Source organism: Phoenix dactylifera, unplaced genomic scaffold (assembly GCF_009389715.1).
Source record: "Phoenix dactylifera cultivar Barhee BC4 unplaced genomic scaffold, palm_55x_up_171113_PBpolish2nd_filt_p 000267F, whole genome shotgun sequence".
Taxonomy (NCBI): Eukaryota; Viridiplantae; Streptophyta; class Magnoliopsida; order Arecales; family Arecaceae; genus Phoenix; species Phoenix dactylifera.
In genome coordinates, this window is record NW_024067755.1 from 350,513 (window position 1) to 366,911 (window position 16,399).

Consider the following 16,399-nt stretch of genomic DNA (forward strand, 5'->3'; position numbering starts at 1 on the left):
CTGAAACCAAGATTTTGCAAGCTTGTTAACACAAAATTTCTTATCATTTTATGTGCAGCATGTCATTCTCCAAAACAGTGATATTGTGGGGAATCATGCTTCATATCATTTTATGTGCAGCATGTCATTCCCCAAAGCAGTGATATTGTGGGAAATCATATGCTTTTATACATCCATGGAGGTCTCAAACTGTCTATGCATATAACACACTGTAAATATGTTCTTACAACATGATGCATTCAAACCAAATTCCATCAGTCCTCCCCGTGAACTGCCAGCATTCTGATCAGATGTTGAAGGATGGTAACTTTAGCAATGTATATTAGAGCCAAATCAATCGGAATGCTGTAGAGCTTCCCTGAGATTCTTCAAGGCTTTATCATATGATACAAAGCCCATGAACCAGAATTCATGGTTGTCCATGGTAATGATCTGGATGTATTTCTCTGCAGGGTTCCCAACATTAGCTGAAGAATTAACTGATCTCAGCTGCTCCAGTCCCACAACAACCTGTATACGTGGATGTATTGTTAGGACTTAAAAATATCGCAATAGCTGAAGAGAAAAGGTTGAAGGTGAAGCTATACGCAATGGACAGCAAGGAGAGCAATGAATTTGTTTAAAAAATGGAGACTTCAACCTACAAATAGTAGAACAAAAATGACAGATGTACCTTGTGAAAAGACAACCAAATGCTGGTCCTATTCATTTCTTATTCATTGCCATTTCTACTTTTCAATTTCTAAAAGAGGAGAATTCGAAGTACCAAAGCTACTGCAGCAGTAAAAATGTAATTCTTTCCAATAATTCAAAGCAATTATCCATGCAGAATGTGTCATATAAATGTTCTATGCTACAATTTGTGAAGGGCCAAGAGACAAAAGATGAACCTGGTAATAGATCCACTCCTGCTGAACTTCGGAGACATTGTGGCAGAGAGGTTTATCACTACAAAAAGCAAGCCTTCTTGTGGATATATAAAGAGTTCCTATCACCGGGCCTGATGAAGTAGAGAGATAACAAGCATATGCATTTTTCAGTTGTTCTCCTGGAAGAATACCAAATGTCTGCTGAAAAACCTTGTCACGTCCACCTTCTGCAAGCACTTTTGTTCCTTGTGCAAGCCTAGCCATGGCTGCGTTGGTAACACTAGGACCAGTTTTAACTGTTTAACAAGAGGTCACAGGCATATTAGCTAACCTTTTTTGGGAGGGAAGTAAGATATTAACTATCATTTCATACTTCTATTTAATATCAAAGTGTGCTAAAATGGAAGTTTATCCATTTCCAAGATATAAATACTCAACACAAAAGGTCATTGAATTTACAAAATCACAGAATTAGAAACCAAAACATGCAGAGATATTATAAGTCAAAAGCTCCCAAAATTCACAGATGTAATATTAGTCTTTCAAAAATCAAACATCTCTGCTAGATGGATTTTCAAACCAATAACAAATGCAATTTTTATTGGCTTATGACAAAATCAAGGACATAAACCTATACTACAACTAAGAAAAGAATTCCAAATTGTGGAAATAGAACTTCCATCTTCAACAAATTTGTTCACTATTTTACCTCAATATAGAAATTTCATATGAATCAGAAAACTAGATAAATAGATGGAAACATTTTAACAGATCTAGGCCACACAAGACTTATTTCCCAAATAAGAAGCACGAATACATCAAGCAGAGCATTTCATAAACAACAGCAACATTTCATTGTCCAAGAAGAAAATTGTCATTCATTTCTTTTTCTTTTGTCATGGTACAATAGATACACTTACTTTATTGATTCAGAAAAGACTCGGTAGTGATTAGTGTACATAAAATACCTTGTGAGGCATAATCATAAATAACTGCAACCATGTTTTAATGAAACATGTATTAATGTGACTAAATCAAAGTCAGTCAACAGGAAAGAACACAAGTAATATGTTAGTTAATTGTGAAAATTCATCAACTGCTGGTAATTGAAGTGGTTGGTCTTCCAAATAGACCAGTAGGTTAAAGGTCAATATTCCTTCTTAGATCTTCAACATTAGAAACTAATGACTGAAGATCTTCACAATGCTATTTTCAATCAATTGATGTTCAGCCTTGAGATCTTCAACAATCAAGCCATCATTCATGAAGTCTATCATGATCAAGTAAACTGGTACCTAGTACAAATTATGGACCCTTCCTCAAGCACATCCAGATCAACTCATCCAATTATTTAAACTATTAAATGTTGTCACCTAAAAATGATGCCTTGTGACAGCACACAAAAGCCTAAATTAAAGAAAGTAATTGAACCAATGCTTCTCCACAGGGATCCTGCTTCCATTGTATGAATTCAGCGAAGATGCTCCATGATGATAACCATATATATTGCATAAATCTATGCTTTAAATTATATTAAAGAGAAAGGAAGGAAGAGTTAAAATATGGACATCTATGACCATAGGGGAAATGCTCACTCCCAAAGTAGCATAAATCTATAAATGGAGCCAACAATGAATCAAAGGAAAAAAGTTGAAAATCAAAGCATAATTAAAAAGATTTGCTAATCTTTGTTTTTTCCAATTACAAAATACCATATGCCTACATATAATAAGCCATAATGATTGAATCCTTGAGCAATCAAAAGTTATTCACATCATCTATTATAAGCTTATTTGGTCTCTTAAATTAATCTTATGACTCATATAATTTATATAGCTTATTCCACCAGGAAACTTTAAGTTCAACAAGGTATCTTTAAGTATCCAAAATCATATATTGTAGAGCTAAAATGCATACACACACATACAAACATAAAATTATGGTGCTCACGTTATAATTTGCTTTGCAAATGAAAGGTCGATCTAGTATAAGATCTCAAACCAAAAACTTTTCATGAAATCCAATCACACCAAAAAAACCTTTTCTCTCCAATCTTCTAAATTTTTTTTTCTTAAAGTACAAGTTTCTAGCATTCTAGCAATCGAAGTCATCCTTGCTGGTAACAAACCACAGTTGAAAATATTGAGCAGTTCAGCGCATATCTAGGCCTCCTCGATACAAGGAGTCTCGATTCAATATAGAGAGGCTTGGTTCAAGCAAAAACCATTAACCACTACCAAGCTGCCAAAACGAAGGGTGGATCAGTAGTTCAGGGATGGAATGCAGCTGCTTTGTTCCAAACTGATCTTGGGCTGCTCCTAAACTATGGATCAGTAGTTGAGAGATGGAATGCAGCTTGTTTGTTCAAGACTGATCTTGGACTGCTCCTAAACTAAGTGATACACCAAGATAATGCTCACGAAGTGGTATAATGGGTGATTTTTCCCTTGTTTTCAACCATTGGAAGGTGGAGACAAGAGGAAGTTGAGACAAGCTCCTATAGGAATTTTCATATCGGATAGGCCAATTTAAATATTTTTAAGCTCAAATTCTAGATAGATAATTTTATAGCATATATATATATTTAAAAAAATTCATCAATAAGCTGATCATTAGTTTGTGACTAATTGGCAAAATTAGAAAAAAACTAAACTGAAATTATATTTATTTGATCATCATTCCCTAAACCTGACTATTAATTAGCAAATTCTAGGACCAATTCTGATAGATATGTTTTAGATGTAGAGTTATAAGTCATGTGATGTTATGTGATATATATATATTTAAGACATCAGCACACACAAGGCCTTAATTAAAGCAATTATTTGATACTCCACCTTATTTCTTAAAAAACATATAGTTAGATAAAAAAATATGATAAAAACCCAAAATCAGACTTTGGAGGCTAAAACAAGCTGTACTAAGGATGTTTGGTGCATATCTATGCATACCCATCTATACCCTTTGTCCCTACAATCCTCCATAGGATGCATGCCTTATCCAACCATGATTAAGAAGGTATCGATTCTTGGTATTTCAAACCTTGTACCAGACCAACCATTTTAAACAAAAGACTTTTATGATTAGATTATTGAGATAACTAATTTTTCCTATCACAATTTAAGAAGGATAGGAATGAGATGAGTTAAACTAACTTGCCCTACTAAACAGTAAAAGAAATTAAACCTCCATTCCTTTGAAATGAGATGTATCAATTTTGAGTCATCATAAGATATCCTTCAAGAACTCCATCTAGTTTTTGTACATAGTCAGTACTAGGCCTGGATAAAGTAGGAGGGTTATAGTAGCTTGATGGCTAGCATAAAATAATAGTCACAACATATAAACATGAATCTATATAAGAAAATCATTAAGAGTGTTCCCTACTAGCGATGCACTACATCGGACTTCAGTGGAAAGTGTGCAAAGGTTAACTAGGACGTTCCTCAGGAGCAACATACTACATCGACACCCAAATATGGTGGGAAGTAGGCAAGGATTCTCACACTTTAATGGATACGTCTGGGTAAAGAAGTTAATCCAAGAAACTAGGATACAACTAGCAACTTGAAATATAAGATCATCGACAAGGAAATTGATGGAACTAATAGATACAATGTCTAGGAAAAGAATTAACATAGCTAAGTGGATAGGAGAAAAAGAAAAGAAAGTTGATAAGACAGATTTAAACTTTGGTATACTGAAAAGATAGAAAAAAAACAAAGTAGAAATTATTGTAGACAAGAGTTTAAATTAGTGATAAGAGAGTAGTAGATAGAATAACCTTGATACAATTAGTGTTAGGAGAGGAGGCTATTAGTATTTTGGTGCATATGCTCCTCATGTAAGTTGGATGATGCTACAAAACAATGTTTTTGGGAGGATATGGATGGACTACGTCAAGAAAATTCTAGTGAAGAAAAGATATTTATCGGAGGAGATTTTAATGCGCACGTAAAAAAAATAATATAAATTTTGAAAGTGTTCATGAAGGTTATGGTTTCCAAGATAAAAGCAAGGAAGCAAATATTATTTTGAGGTTCATGATGATAGATGACCTAGTTTTAGCTAATACTTTCTTTAAAAACAAGGATTTTCACTTTATAACTTTTTAAAGTGAGCTTAATACTAGTCATAGATTTCTTCTTTACTCAAAAGACAAATCAAATTTTTTATAAAGATTGTAAAGTTATACTAGATGAAAGCTTAACTATCCAACATAGATTGGTGGTTTTGAATGTGCATATTAGGAAATGAAAGAATAGGACTAAAGAAAATAGAAATTCAAGTATAGCTCATTAGGCATATATCATCCTGAATTAGTGCCTAGTAAGAAATTCAAGTATCCCTTTTGCACTAATATGGATGAGCTTACTAGGCATATATTCAGGACGATATTCCTTAGGCCCTGTTTGAGGGAGCTGTTAGCAGTAGAGCTTTTAGAAGTGAAGCTGTTAGAAGTAGAGCTTTCTGAAGTAGAACTTTTATAAAAAGCTGTTTGCTGTTTGGTAACTATATTTTTAAAATGCTATGGCACTTTAACATGTGTTTGGTAAACAAACTAAAAAAGTACTTTTGCATGACAAAATTACCATAAAGGACATTGCATAGTATTATATAACAGAGCATAATAAAATATAATATATATTAATATATAAATATATGATATAGTATAATATTACTGTAATGTAATATAATATTATTATAATATAGTAATATAATATTATATACTATAGCATAATAATTTAATATAATATTAAATTATTTAACATAACATATCAATGTATTATGATATAATGCAACATAATATTATATTTATAGTATAATACAATAATAAAAATACAAAATATTATAATTATTAGCGTACATTAATTTTTCATAATATAACATAATATTAAATTATTTAACATAACATATTAATGTATTATGATATAATGTAATATTACATTATATTATATTTATAATATAATACAATAATAGAAAACAAGAATACCTTTTCTTGCACGAAAGAGAGTCTGATCCATAGTTAGGGTTCTTTGTAAGGGCTTTAGTAGATTTTTAGGTTTATAAAGGGATAAAGTATGTAATTGTTATATTTTATTATAGATATTTTAGTCAAAAAAATTGCTTTCCGACAAAGCTCAAAACAGCTTTTTCGGAAAGCTCCAAAATGGAGCTTCTTCCAAAAAACTGTTTTTAGCTTTCTAAAAAAGCTAAAACAGATTTTCAAAATTTTTACCAAGCACCTTTTTCATCCAAAACTACTTTTGGAGGGCCAAAAAGTACTTTTTGACCCTCGAAAAGCTCTCCCAAACGGGGCCTTAATGTATAGTATTTGCAATGATATAGTCATAGTGGATAAAACTAAGGTTGGAGTGGAACATAAATTGAAATTATAGAGTGCGCTAGAATCTAAAGGTTTCAAGTTAAGTAGGACCAAGACAAAATATATGGAGTAGTTTTAATAGAATTAGAAATAGATATGAAGATGAAATAAAAATTGAGGATCCTAAAATTCTAAAGCGTAATAATTTTCAGTATTTAGAATCATTATTTATAAGAAAAGGGAGATTGAAGAGAATATTAACCATAGAATTATACTAAAATGGATAAAATGGAGGATATAGCTTAAATAGTGATTATAGGATACCTGCCAAGTTGTAAAGAAAATTTTTTAGGAGAGGCATACAACCAGCGATACTTTGTTGTACAAAATGTTACGCAGTTAGAAAACAATATATATATAAGATGAGTATAGCTGAAATGAGAATATTGAGATAGATATATAATAATACAAGAAAATATAGAGTAAAAAATGAAGTAAAAGGTAGAGGTAAACTAATTGTGGACAAATTGAGAGAATGATGATTTCGAGGCTAGAAGGAGGATGCACCAGTATGAAGGAGTAATTTGATACATGTAGAAGAAAAGAAAGGTAGGGGTAAACCGAAAACCACATGGGATAAAGTAGTATCGTTGTATCTTTTTGAAAGTTTAGCCCCCAAACAAAGTGGAATAGAGGTAAAGGACTCATGTAGGCTGTAGCCAACCCCAACTAGTTTGGGACTAAGACTTAGTTGAGTTGGGTTGAGTTATAAGATACTCTTCCAAACAAGCTAAAACAATTAGCTGATAGTGGAACATCAATCAACTTATGGTAATGAGTTCCTTTTTCATTCACTCAAGAGTGAAAATAGATACTCAAGTCTCATATAAAGTGCAATCAAAGATCTCATTGCGTCTGAAGTATGGCAACCTCAACCAAAATCTTGTAAATGAAATCTATATGCTCCATATTTGAGGCACTAAGTATGGTGATAATCATGTGATTATACCATCAAATATTTCATTCTTCATCATCAACTTTGTTGTGTTTGAATATCTATCAGATGAACTATGTTGGAGTATTGATAGATCATCATACAATATATAGACAACTACAAAATTTGATTATGAATGTCCTTCAAATGTTGGAGACTGCAACAAATGTTCATCCAAAAATTCCTCGTGCAGGTTGACTGTCATAACTGCCTCATTTCATCTTCAAAGCTTAGAACTTAATGACTCTGTCAAGACAATCTTGAATCATGGGAATTTTAATTGACATGTATTTAACCTTGAGATGTCCAACTACTAAATCATCACTTGTCAAGTACGTTGTAATCAAAACATCAAGTGGGACTAGGAACAAACAAATCTATCTTCCTCCAAATTTAAACCACAACTATCTACTCATTCAAGCAGCTAACCATCATCTAGTAACGTTCCTGCCTTGTTTGACAATTTTCACTAGTCCATGAGCTAAAAAAAAGAGCCTTTTGCAACAAGATTATAAAAACGGCTGGGATTGGGGGGTGTCACATTCTGCAAAAAAACCAAGAAGGCCCCATATCATGGTATTTAAACCTTGCTTTGCAAGAAAGAAAGTTAGTAATTTCATAAAAACTTAGCATAAATCCTTGATAACTAGACATATATAAATTTTATAGCCATAGTTTTTGAACATAAATGTGAAAAGAAGGAACAAGAAGGGAAAGTCAAAGCCTAATGCATCCAAGATCATGGAGGCAAATCCTCATGCCCAAAATAGCATAAACGTATCTAAGAAGTCCACTATCCATGAGAAGAAATATAAAAATGAAAATATAATTGAATAAATTAATTAATAGTCTCCAGTTTAATTACATATGGCTTTAGCTAGACATAAGAGCCATAATGACCAAAGCCCAACAAAATGTAGACTTTTAACTATATTACTGGTTATAAGAACTCTTTATCTCATGACTCAGAGAGAGTATATTTGCATCCCTAATCCTACCAACAAATTTTAAGGTCATAATTAGTTTGAAATAAACATGTTTGGTGCCTCAAAGACTTCTAGAAGATGCATATCATCAAGGAATCACAGAACCATATATTACAAAATCAAAATGAAAGCATGGATCTCTAGTTTTGATACTCAAAAAAGTAGTAAGTACGGTGGAATCTGAAAATGTTATATTTAATTAGTATAAAATTGTGCACCTATGTCCCATCTGAAACCAAATCACACTAAAAGTAACCTTTTTCTTCCATTTTCTAGGTTACTCTCCATCAAGTTTCAGTTCTTTTAATTATGATCCAAGTTACTTTTTGTGGTTTAGATTCTAGCACTCTGCATCCCAAAGACCCCCATCACCCGATAATTGAGATCCTCAATCTTTCCTATGAGAGTCAAGCATCATGGTAATGTGATTTGCTAGGTTAACTCATTCTACTAAAACACAAGCACAATGAAGCTCCAACTCTTACAAGACAAGAAATACATCCATATTAAGTCATCATAAAATGCATCGTCCTTCTCCATCCAGAACAAAAATGCTCAAGATAAAGCCAGTGACCCCTGATTTTCTACCGGGTTTGCAGAAACCAGCACGCTCCGAATTTATTTATTTTGCATCATCAAACGTTTGATCCCATGAGATTCCACAGGGCAAAAAGAAATACTCAACGCCTACGACGATTTCATCTAAAGCAGGCAGTTGGATGAATATGTTGGACCGGGTTCGTCCGGTCAATTCGATACAGGTAGCCTATCGGGTCCCGACAGGAGGGAAGAGAGGCCGAGGGATTCAAATCAAAACTATAAATTTGAATTTCTGCAGGAGAGGGTAAGTCGACGGGAAACATACGGTGGTGCCAGACGTTTCCGGCGGCGTCCCCTGCTTTCCTGCCGTGGTCTTCCAGCTTCTTGCCGCACCGGTTCAGCATTCTGAGGATCATCTCCGTCGGACCTGCCACGAAACAGGAAACGATCAACAACCTCAGCAACTAAATCAATCCATCAATCAATCAATCAATGATGAGAGACGATGACTTAGTAGTGCTCGGCCAACGCACACTTGCCGGTGGATCCGGGGGCAGGGGACACATGCACATAAGGGTTGCCACCGTTGCCCCCACCACCACCAACGTGGTCGGATGAGGCGGACGGAGGGACGGAGTTGTTCATGTAGCGGGCGGAGGCGGTGGCTTGGGGGAAGGAGGAGGAGGAGGAGGGGATGTAATCGACGGAGACCCAGGTGGCAGCCTGCTGGTTGGCCTGGTGGGCCTGGGGTGCCGCCGGCGTGCCCATCGCCCAAGCACCCCACCGACCCTCCTGCTTGCCTTCCATCTCTCTTCTCCCCTTTCCCGCTATCTTCTTTCTTTCCGCGAGCGAGCCTTTGGGGGACCGGGGGAAAAGCTCCCTAGCTTTTATACGAATCCATTACTCTTCGATTGGATTCCGCAGGAAGCAGGACAATGGCGAGGGGGAGCGCCTGGATCCAGAAACCCGCAGGGTCTGTGATGCCGCGAGAGTCCGGCGCTGACGCGTTGTTTCACCGCAACCGCGGGGATTCGCGGCTTTTTATGAGCGTGCGGCGTCTCCAGCACGCGGCCCCTCGCACGGGTCGACATGCGGTCCGGCTCGAAGGTGAGGGAGAACCGGGTGATGACGTGGAAGCGCGCACGCCGAGGTGGCATGCTGGCACCCGAGGCGGAGGCGAGTCGAACGCCAACCAGGTGCGAGCCCGCCGCATGCAGGAGCGTGGACGGTGCCGCTGGCCACACGAAGCGGATCAGAAACGGCTCCCTGGGACGTCAAACAGCAGAGATCTTCCACAAATTCTTGCCACCTAAGAATGACCTGCTTGGTCCGACCTGTTCAAACGCGAATCTGGATCGTAGTGGGTACAGCCGATCCAAAGACACCAGCCACGTCGGAGGACACGATAAAATGGTGCGGATCGCTTCCTCCTTCTGCGAAGGCGTGGGAGGACGGAATACCCTTCCTCTCTCTTTCTCTCTCTTTCCGCAACGGTTTATGATTCCTTCTTGGAGGCGGCAAGCCAGAAACAACAGGACGCGGCCGCGGACGAGACAGAGTCCGAGAAGGAGATTGACTTGGTGGTTAATAAGAGAGAGAGAGAGAGGGAGGGAGGGAGGCAGCGGCCGTGACCACGAAAGCATCTTCCGATCCCTTCCCCGCCCTCCGCCTCTTTCTTGTTCTTCTCCAGTAGTTTGTGCAACATCACGTCGTCCCAAGATCAAGCAGGCATTGTGATCGATCGTCCTATCTCGGGCCAGATCGAGAGTTTTCCTTCTTTACGGGCATTCTGCATCTTGATACCAGCGAACGAAGATGACGGCGCTGCAGCTACGGGGTGCCAGCGTCTCCGTGGAAGTAGGAGGAGAGAATCGAAGGGGCTCTTCTTCTTGCTTGCACGCTCCGGGCGGTAACAAACATAAGTCCTCCTCCGTCTCTTTTCCGAGGAGGCCGCTCCACGGGCGTCGGAGCGCCCAAGCCTCCGTCCTGGCAATGGCCGTGGCCGCCCAAGCTCCACCGCATCCGATGAGCTCCCCCTCTGTCGCCGCCTGCTTGGATCCTCTGTTACAGGGCCACCATCACGCGATCATGGCAGCAGTCGACAAGAAGAAGAGGACAAGATGGGAGGAAAAGGAGCCCGTCACCCCCGAAAAGCTGGAGCAGTGGATGAGGGATTCCATCGGAGAGGTTGGATAGCAGCAGGATTCTATCTTTTTCTTTGCCTCTTTTCTATAAATAGAAAATATAAATATATGGATCTCAAACTTCGGCAATTGCAGTGCTGCATTCTGAATCCCTAATTCGTCTTCCTCCGATTCCTGTTGCTGCAGATCGTGAAAAACATCGAGGAAGCCCCGTTCCTGGTGCAGATCTTCTCGGGCGGCGGCTGCGGCGCGGGGCGAGAGGGCGCCCTGAGGGTGGAGCGCGAGGCGGCGTCACCGGAGAGCTGGCCGCGCATGAGCAAGCGGTGGGATGAGGAGAGGCGCAAGCCCGACGGGGTCATCCTGGTGGAAAAGCTCACGGACGCGGAGGAGACGGGAGCCGGGGAGGAGGGCAGAGCCACCTCCACCCCTTCCGGTCCCAGGACGTGGGGGCTGGTGGTGCAGGGCCGAGGGATGGACTGCGCCTCGTGCTACATTCTGAACACCAGCCGGGTTCGGTCGTCGATGGGGTTCTGCACCCACTTCTGCCTGGTCAGAGCCAAGTGCTTTGGAGAACCCTTCGAGCTGCAGCTTAGGAAAGCTTGGCTGCAGAGGAGGTAGCACCACTGTACTCAAACCCACCCGCATTCTTTGGTTGGTTCTCTCTTCTTTATTGTGGGAAAGGAAAGAGGAATCTCGCTGTGAGAGGACCTCTACAATTCTTCTTGATGCCATTGGCCTCTCTTCCATAAGATTGGTTGGCTTGCACAGCTTTGTAAAGCATTGTGATGGTTGATTGATAGAAACTGGCATTTGTAATGGTGGAATACTGTAGTTAAATTTTTCCAACGGGTCAAAATCGCATCCGTAATCCATTCTGCCGTATCTGGCAGCAGATCTAGCTAAGCAATGTTATGTTACTACTTTATGAATACAGTTCTGGAGCTATGCTAGATCCTTTGCACTTAGTTATTTGGGACCGAAACGCTCCGTGGGGAAAAGCCCTCGCCCACCTTCTCTGCATGCCCATCTCAGATTTTTTTTTTTTTCCAGTCCTCCTCTCTCCATCGTTGCTCTGTTGTAAAGCTGAGATTCCTACTAAAATTGTCGCATGGACTGCTCTAGCTCAACAATGTAATATTTGCAAGTTCCACCCCATCAATTACTTGAGGTCCCATTAATTACAATGTTATCGTTAACAATATTGGGATTTCGATTTCCGCTAAATAGATATCTTTTCAAAATTTAGATGCAAAACTTCTCAAAAAATTTAGATGAGGGGCAAGGCTAACTCCTTATGTCCTATGCCATTTCTAGTCTTGTTTAATGAACAATTTACCTTGGACCAACTTGAATATAGGGTCTGTTACCATTAAAGATTAATGACCCAGATGCCGAGCAAAAGAGGATGCTAGGATGCTGGAGGATTCGACAGTGAGCTACTTGAGAGCTGCAATTTATCTGAAATTTTTTTGAGAAATTTTGATTGTGTTCGGGATTTCGATTCGTAATCAAGTTTTGATCAAGATAAAGAAGTCCTCTTGTCGGATAGTATCCAGCAAGGAATTCTTTTTCAATGCCTAAGTCACAAGGATACTCAGAAAATAGAGAAGATTTTTGAAAGTGACAGTATAATCGTCTGCCAGAGCACTAAAGCATTTGGAAAATTCTCCAAAGAGCAGATTATATAGACAAGGGCCAACGCTCATCGCCCAAGAATTCAGGCACGTGGGTCATTGGTAGGCCGCCGCACATTTCAAGGATTATATGAGAATGTTTCGCATGCGCATCACGCTTCATATGTCTCGTAGGTGCAGTTTAGGAAGCTATCCTGGATCGTGGCCGAGGCATTGCCAGCTGTGAGAGATTTGAAATTCGAAAGGCCGCCTATGTGCTTCTTAGGCTTGCCATGTGATAGATCTTGCTTGGCAAACTAGAGACTTCGTGGAGGATTTTAATTAGCTAGGCTTTTGTGTGTGCTATAATTAGCTCCGAGGCATATCACTTGCCCCCAATTTTCATTGCCGAGCTAGGTCTGTCAGCTCAGGTGGCAGAAGTAGTTTTCTCGATAAGGCCAAGCAGCCGAGGTAACCTATAAAGTCAAGCCAAACGATGCAGTTACTAGCCGTCCTTCCACAACCATTTCTTCCATACTCCCTCATCGAGGTTTACCTTCTCCGCCACTTGCCAGGGCCTTCTCTAAGTCTTTGGTGGGTAGCTTCCTTAAGACTGTGCTTTCGACTCACCCTGAGTCTCCTTTCTTTCTTTTACTTCCCTTTATTTTTCTTTTGTTTGTCTCCTATGGATTCATCCACTAGAGGTTGGTCCACAAATGCCAAGGTGATAGATCAGGGTTCTCTTGCCGGGCTTCTAGACTTAATGGGGACCCATCCTAAGGTAGTTTTGGGTCTAAATATTAAAAGTAGTACTCTGGGGGAGTCCAACCTTGACTGAATCTTTATTCCTCGAAATTTCACGCTAGAGTTGCTTGGTCCTTCGGACTGAGTGACATCGCCGGAGGAGAATTCAATCGCCTTGTATGAGGAATCCTTGAAGGCGAGGCTGAGACTCCCTACTCCTCTAATTATCACCATGTTATTGGCTCAATAACAAATAGTCCCAAGACAGCTTGTCCCCAATTCCTAGAGGATAGTCGGATTTTTCTATGTTGTATGGCTCCATGGGATCGTCCCTATTGTGAGAATATTCCGAGCTTTTTTTTTAAGTGAAGACACACCTCGAAATAAAAAATGCTGGTACCTTTTCAAGTGAAGGCACACCTTCGGAATAAAAAATGATGGTACCTTTTCTGTAGGAAGGATTACAATGTCCTCCCATTCGATCCTTCATCCATCCATGGTTAGAAGGGCCACTTCTTGTTCATAACCTAGACGGACTCATGGGGTTTTCTAATTCAGTGAAAGAGACCAAAGAAGAACGTGTTGAGCTTTTTTCCTATTTTGTCAGACGAGGAGTAGGAGTCTGTTGACTCCCTTCAATAGATGAGGGCTCTAGCCATGATCGAGCTGCTTCGAAAGGCAGCTTTAGTAAACGTCAGCTTGAATACTGCTTCCACCATAGGTATACTTCTTTGTCTCATCTTTTCTTTTATCGATATTGGTTTGTTGATTAACTTAGTTATTCTTCATATTGTCAATGATGAAGTTTGAGGTGAGCGAGTTGTTCACCTCCTCAAGGAAGAGGAGTTCGGAGAAGCTAGCCCCTCCTCGAGTAGGAGGAAGAAGAAGGTGATAGCGAGCTTATCTGTTGTTGTAGTTGGGCCTGCTACTAAATCAGGCTCCGTTGCTAGGACCAAGGAGAAACCCATTGGAGGAGAATCACCTGAGGTGAAGGTGATTGCTGCCCCTCCTATTTCTATTTGTCCACCTGCCATAGAGGTCGTCCAAGAAGCATTCCCATTTGGTGCCTCCAAGGATGTTCCAGTTTGTAGCTACTACAACTTCTATGATGGATCAAGAAGCCCTTTCTAGTCCTTTGGTTGCATCGGATGTTGTCCCATCTTCAGTGGCCCACCCATTGGAGCCCTTGACTTCTATGCCTGTCTTGGATGCTGCCGCAACTCTGATGGCGATGTCTAAACTAGCTTGTACCCCAGCCACTACCATCGAGGTTGCTCATGCATCCACCTCTTCATCCCGATTTAACCCGCAGTGTATTAAGCTCGGGGTCTTTCGGCCGAATTGGTCAGAGGGCTTCCAATTTAGTACTTTGGTGGGGTGACCCTAAGTCATGTGGGACAAGGTCGAGGAGTTTATGCTCCCGGAGAATGAGGTAGAGCTTTGAAAGAGGCTGTTTAAGAGCATGCTCATCTCAACATGTTGCACCGTAATTGAAGTAAGGGGGTTGAACTTTCCTTGTTATCAAAACCATATCCTCATCCCCTTCTGTGTTATCAGATTCTTTGCTCTCATCTTCTTCCCGAGCAGTTGATTTAAGAGCGATGGTTCTTCTCTTCTTTGACTCATCCTCTTCTTCAAGGCTCTGCTTCATAGATAGCTAATAAGTCATCAGTGAGCTCCTTTGCTTCTTCAATGGCTATGATTTTGGCCTCCCACATTCTTGGTAAAGACCTGAGAATCTTTCTCACTAAGTCACTATTAGTATAGGAGTTACCAAGACTTTTAAGACCATTAATAATATTTGTAAAGCAAGTAAAGCAAAATAGACTCACTGGACTCCATTTTAAATAGCTCATATTTATGTACAAGCATATTTATTTTAAATTTTTTGACTTGGTTAGTGCCTTCATGAGTTATTTCAAACCTATCCTAAATCTCTTTAGCAAAAAGACAAGTACATATGCAATTGAATTCACTAGCTTCTAAGGAGAAATAAAGAATATTCATGGGCTTAGCATTTAGCTGTGCCATCTTCTTATCAAATTTATTCTATTCTACTCAGGTTTGGGAAGAGACACGCTATCAATAATCCTTGTGGGTATGTGAGGTCCTTTAACTATGACACTCCACATATCATAGTCTAGTGCCTGAATAAAATACGCATGTCTGCTTTCCAATAAGAATAATTTAAGCCATCAAATAGTGGAGGCTTGTTTGTGGATTGACCCTCAGCAAGAGCTTGTTTGTGGATTGACCCTCAGCAAGAGAGATTCCAATTTGGGCTTTCATAGATCTTTAACAATTGACGGTTAGGTCAATGAGAGGCTTGAGTACCAAGCTCTGATACCACTTGTTGACCAGCTATTTAACCCAAGAGGAAAGGGTGAATTAGATTTTTCAAAAACTTTAACTAATAATGCAGCGAAATAAGTGCTTGATATAAGAATATAAACTTTAGTAGCAAACAAAAAAGTAAATATGCTGAAGATTAAAGCCATTAGATCGCGTAAGACAAACACACAGAGAGTATAGTAGTTCCATGCCAACTCTATACCTACATCCACTCCCCAAGATTTTCTTTTTGAAAATTTTACTATAATCTTTATGAGGTTATAGTCTGATTATTTTACACGGGCTCAAAATCAACCCAGTTGATTTTTTCAAGCAATCAACCAAAATCTACACCGATTGTTTTACTTGGGCTCACAATCAACCCAATTGATTTTCTTAAGCAATCAACCAAACTCTTCTCCAAACCTATCCCAGGCTCAAGATAATCCAATTCAAGATTTGGATGGACCTTTTTCCAAGTTTCAATCTCTAAAACTTGTTACAACAAGATATAAAAAAATAAATGCAAGTACAATAATATAGCTCTAAAATAATAAATATAAAATAATAAATGGAGCTTGATTCTGTTTGTTGGCTTTGATTGCTCTCGAAGGCATTTCACCAACTCTCAAATATTGAAGATGTGATCTTTCAGCTTGCAATGAAAGCTCTTGAATGATATTCTCTTTGAAGCTCTCTTTCTATCTTTTTTTTCTTGCTCTAGTGGATTTTTCTTTATACTACTTGAACTCACTTGTTCTCCTGGTATTTCCATATATTTGTACCCTTTGAAAGAGGTTGGAACACTATCCTAAACGTTAGATAGGTAAAAGAGTCATTGTAAGATAGAAA

The 16,399-nt window shown here is 39.2% G+C and overlaps 2 protein-coding genes across 3 annotated transcripts; one reads left to right on the forward strand and one right to left on the reverse strand.

Annotated features, from left to right (window-relative positions):
* Window positions 1–12: 12 nt before the first annotated feature.
* LOC103720706 (GEM-like protein 1) lies at window positions 13–9,755 on the reverse strand. Of its 2 annotated transcripts, none has more exons than XM_008810544.3 (4): window positions 9,255–9,755; window positions 9,041–9,142; window positions 891–1,165; window positions 13–510 (listed from the first exon to the last, which is right to left on the reverse strand). In XM_008810544.3, exons 1-4 carry the CDS (start codon window positions 9,520–9,522, stop codon window positions 334–336), a joined length of 822 nt encoding a protein of 273 aa, XP_008808766.1. In that variant the 5' UTR covers window positions 9,523–9,755; the 3' UTR covers window positions 13–333. The 2 variants fall into 2 exon arrangements, with proteins under 2 accessions (XP_008808766.1, XP_008808765.1); XM_008810543.3 differs by having other exon boundaries at window positions 9,249–9,748.
* Window positions 9,756–10,138: 383 nt separating this feature from the next.
* On the forward strand, window positions 10,139–11,825 carry LOC103720708. The gene is made up of 2 exons (XM_008810546.3): window positions 10,139–10,902; window positions 11,046–11,825. Exons 1-2 carry the CDS (start codon window positions 10,531–10,533, stop codon window positions 11,475–11,477), a joined length of 804 nt encoding a protein of 267 aa, XP_008808768.1. The 5' UTR covers window positions 10,139–10,530; the 3' UTR covers window positions 11,478–11,825.
* The last annotated feature ends 4,574 nt before the right edge of the window (window positions 11,826–16,399 follow it).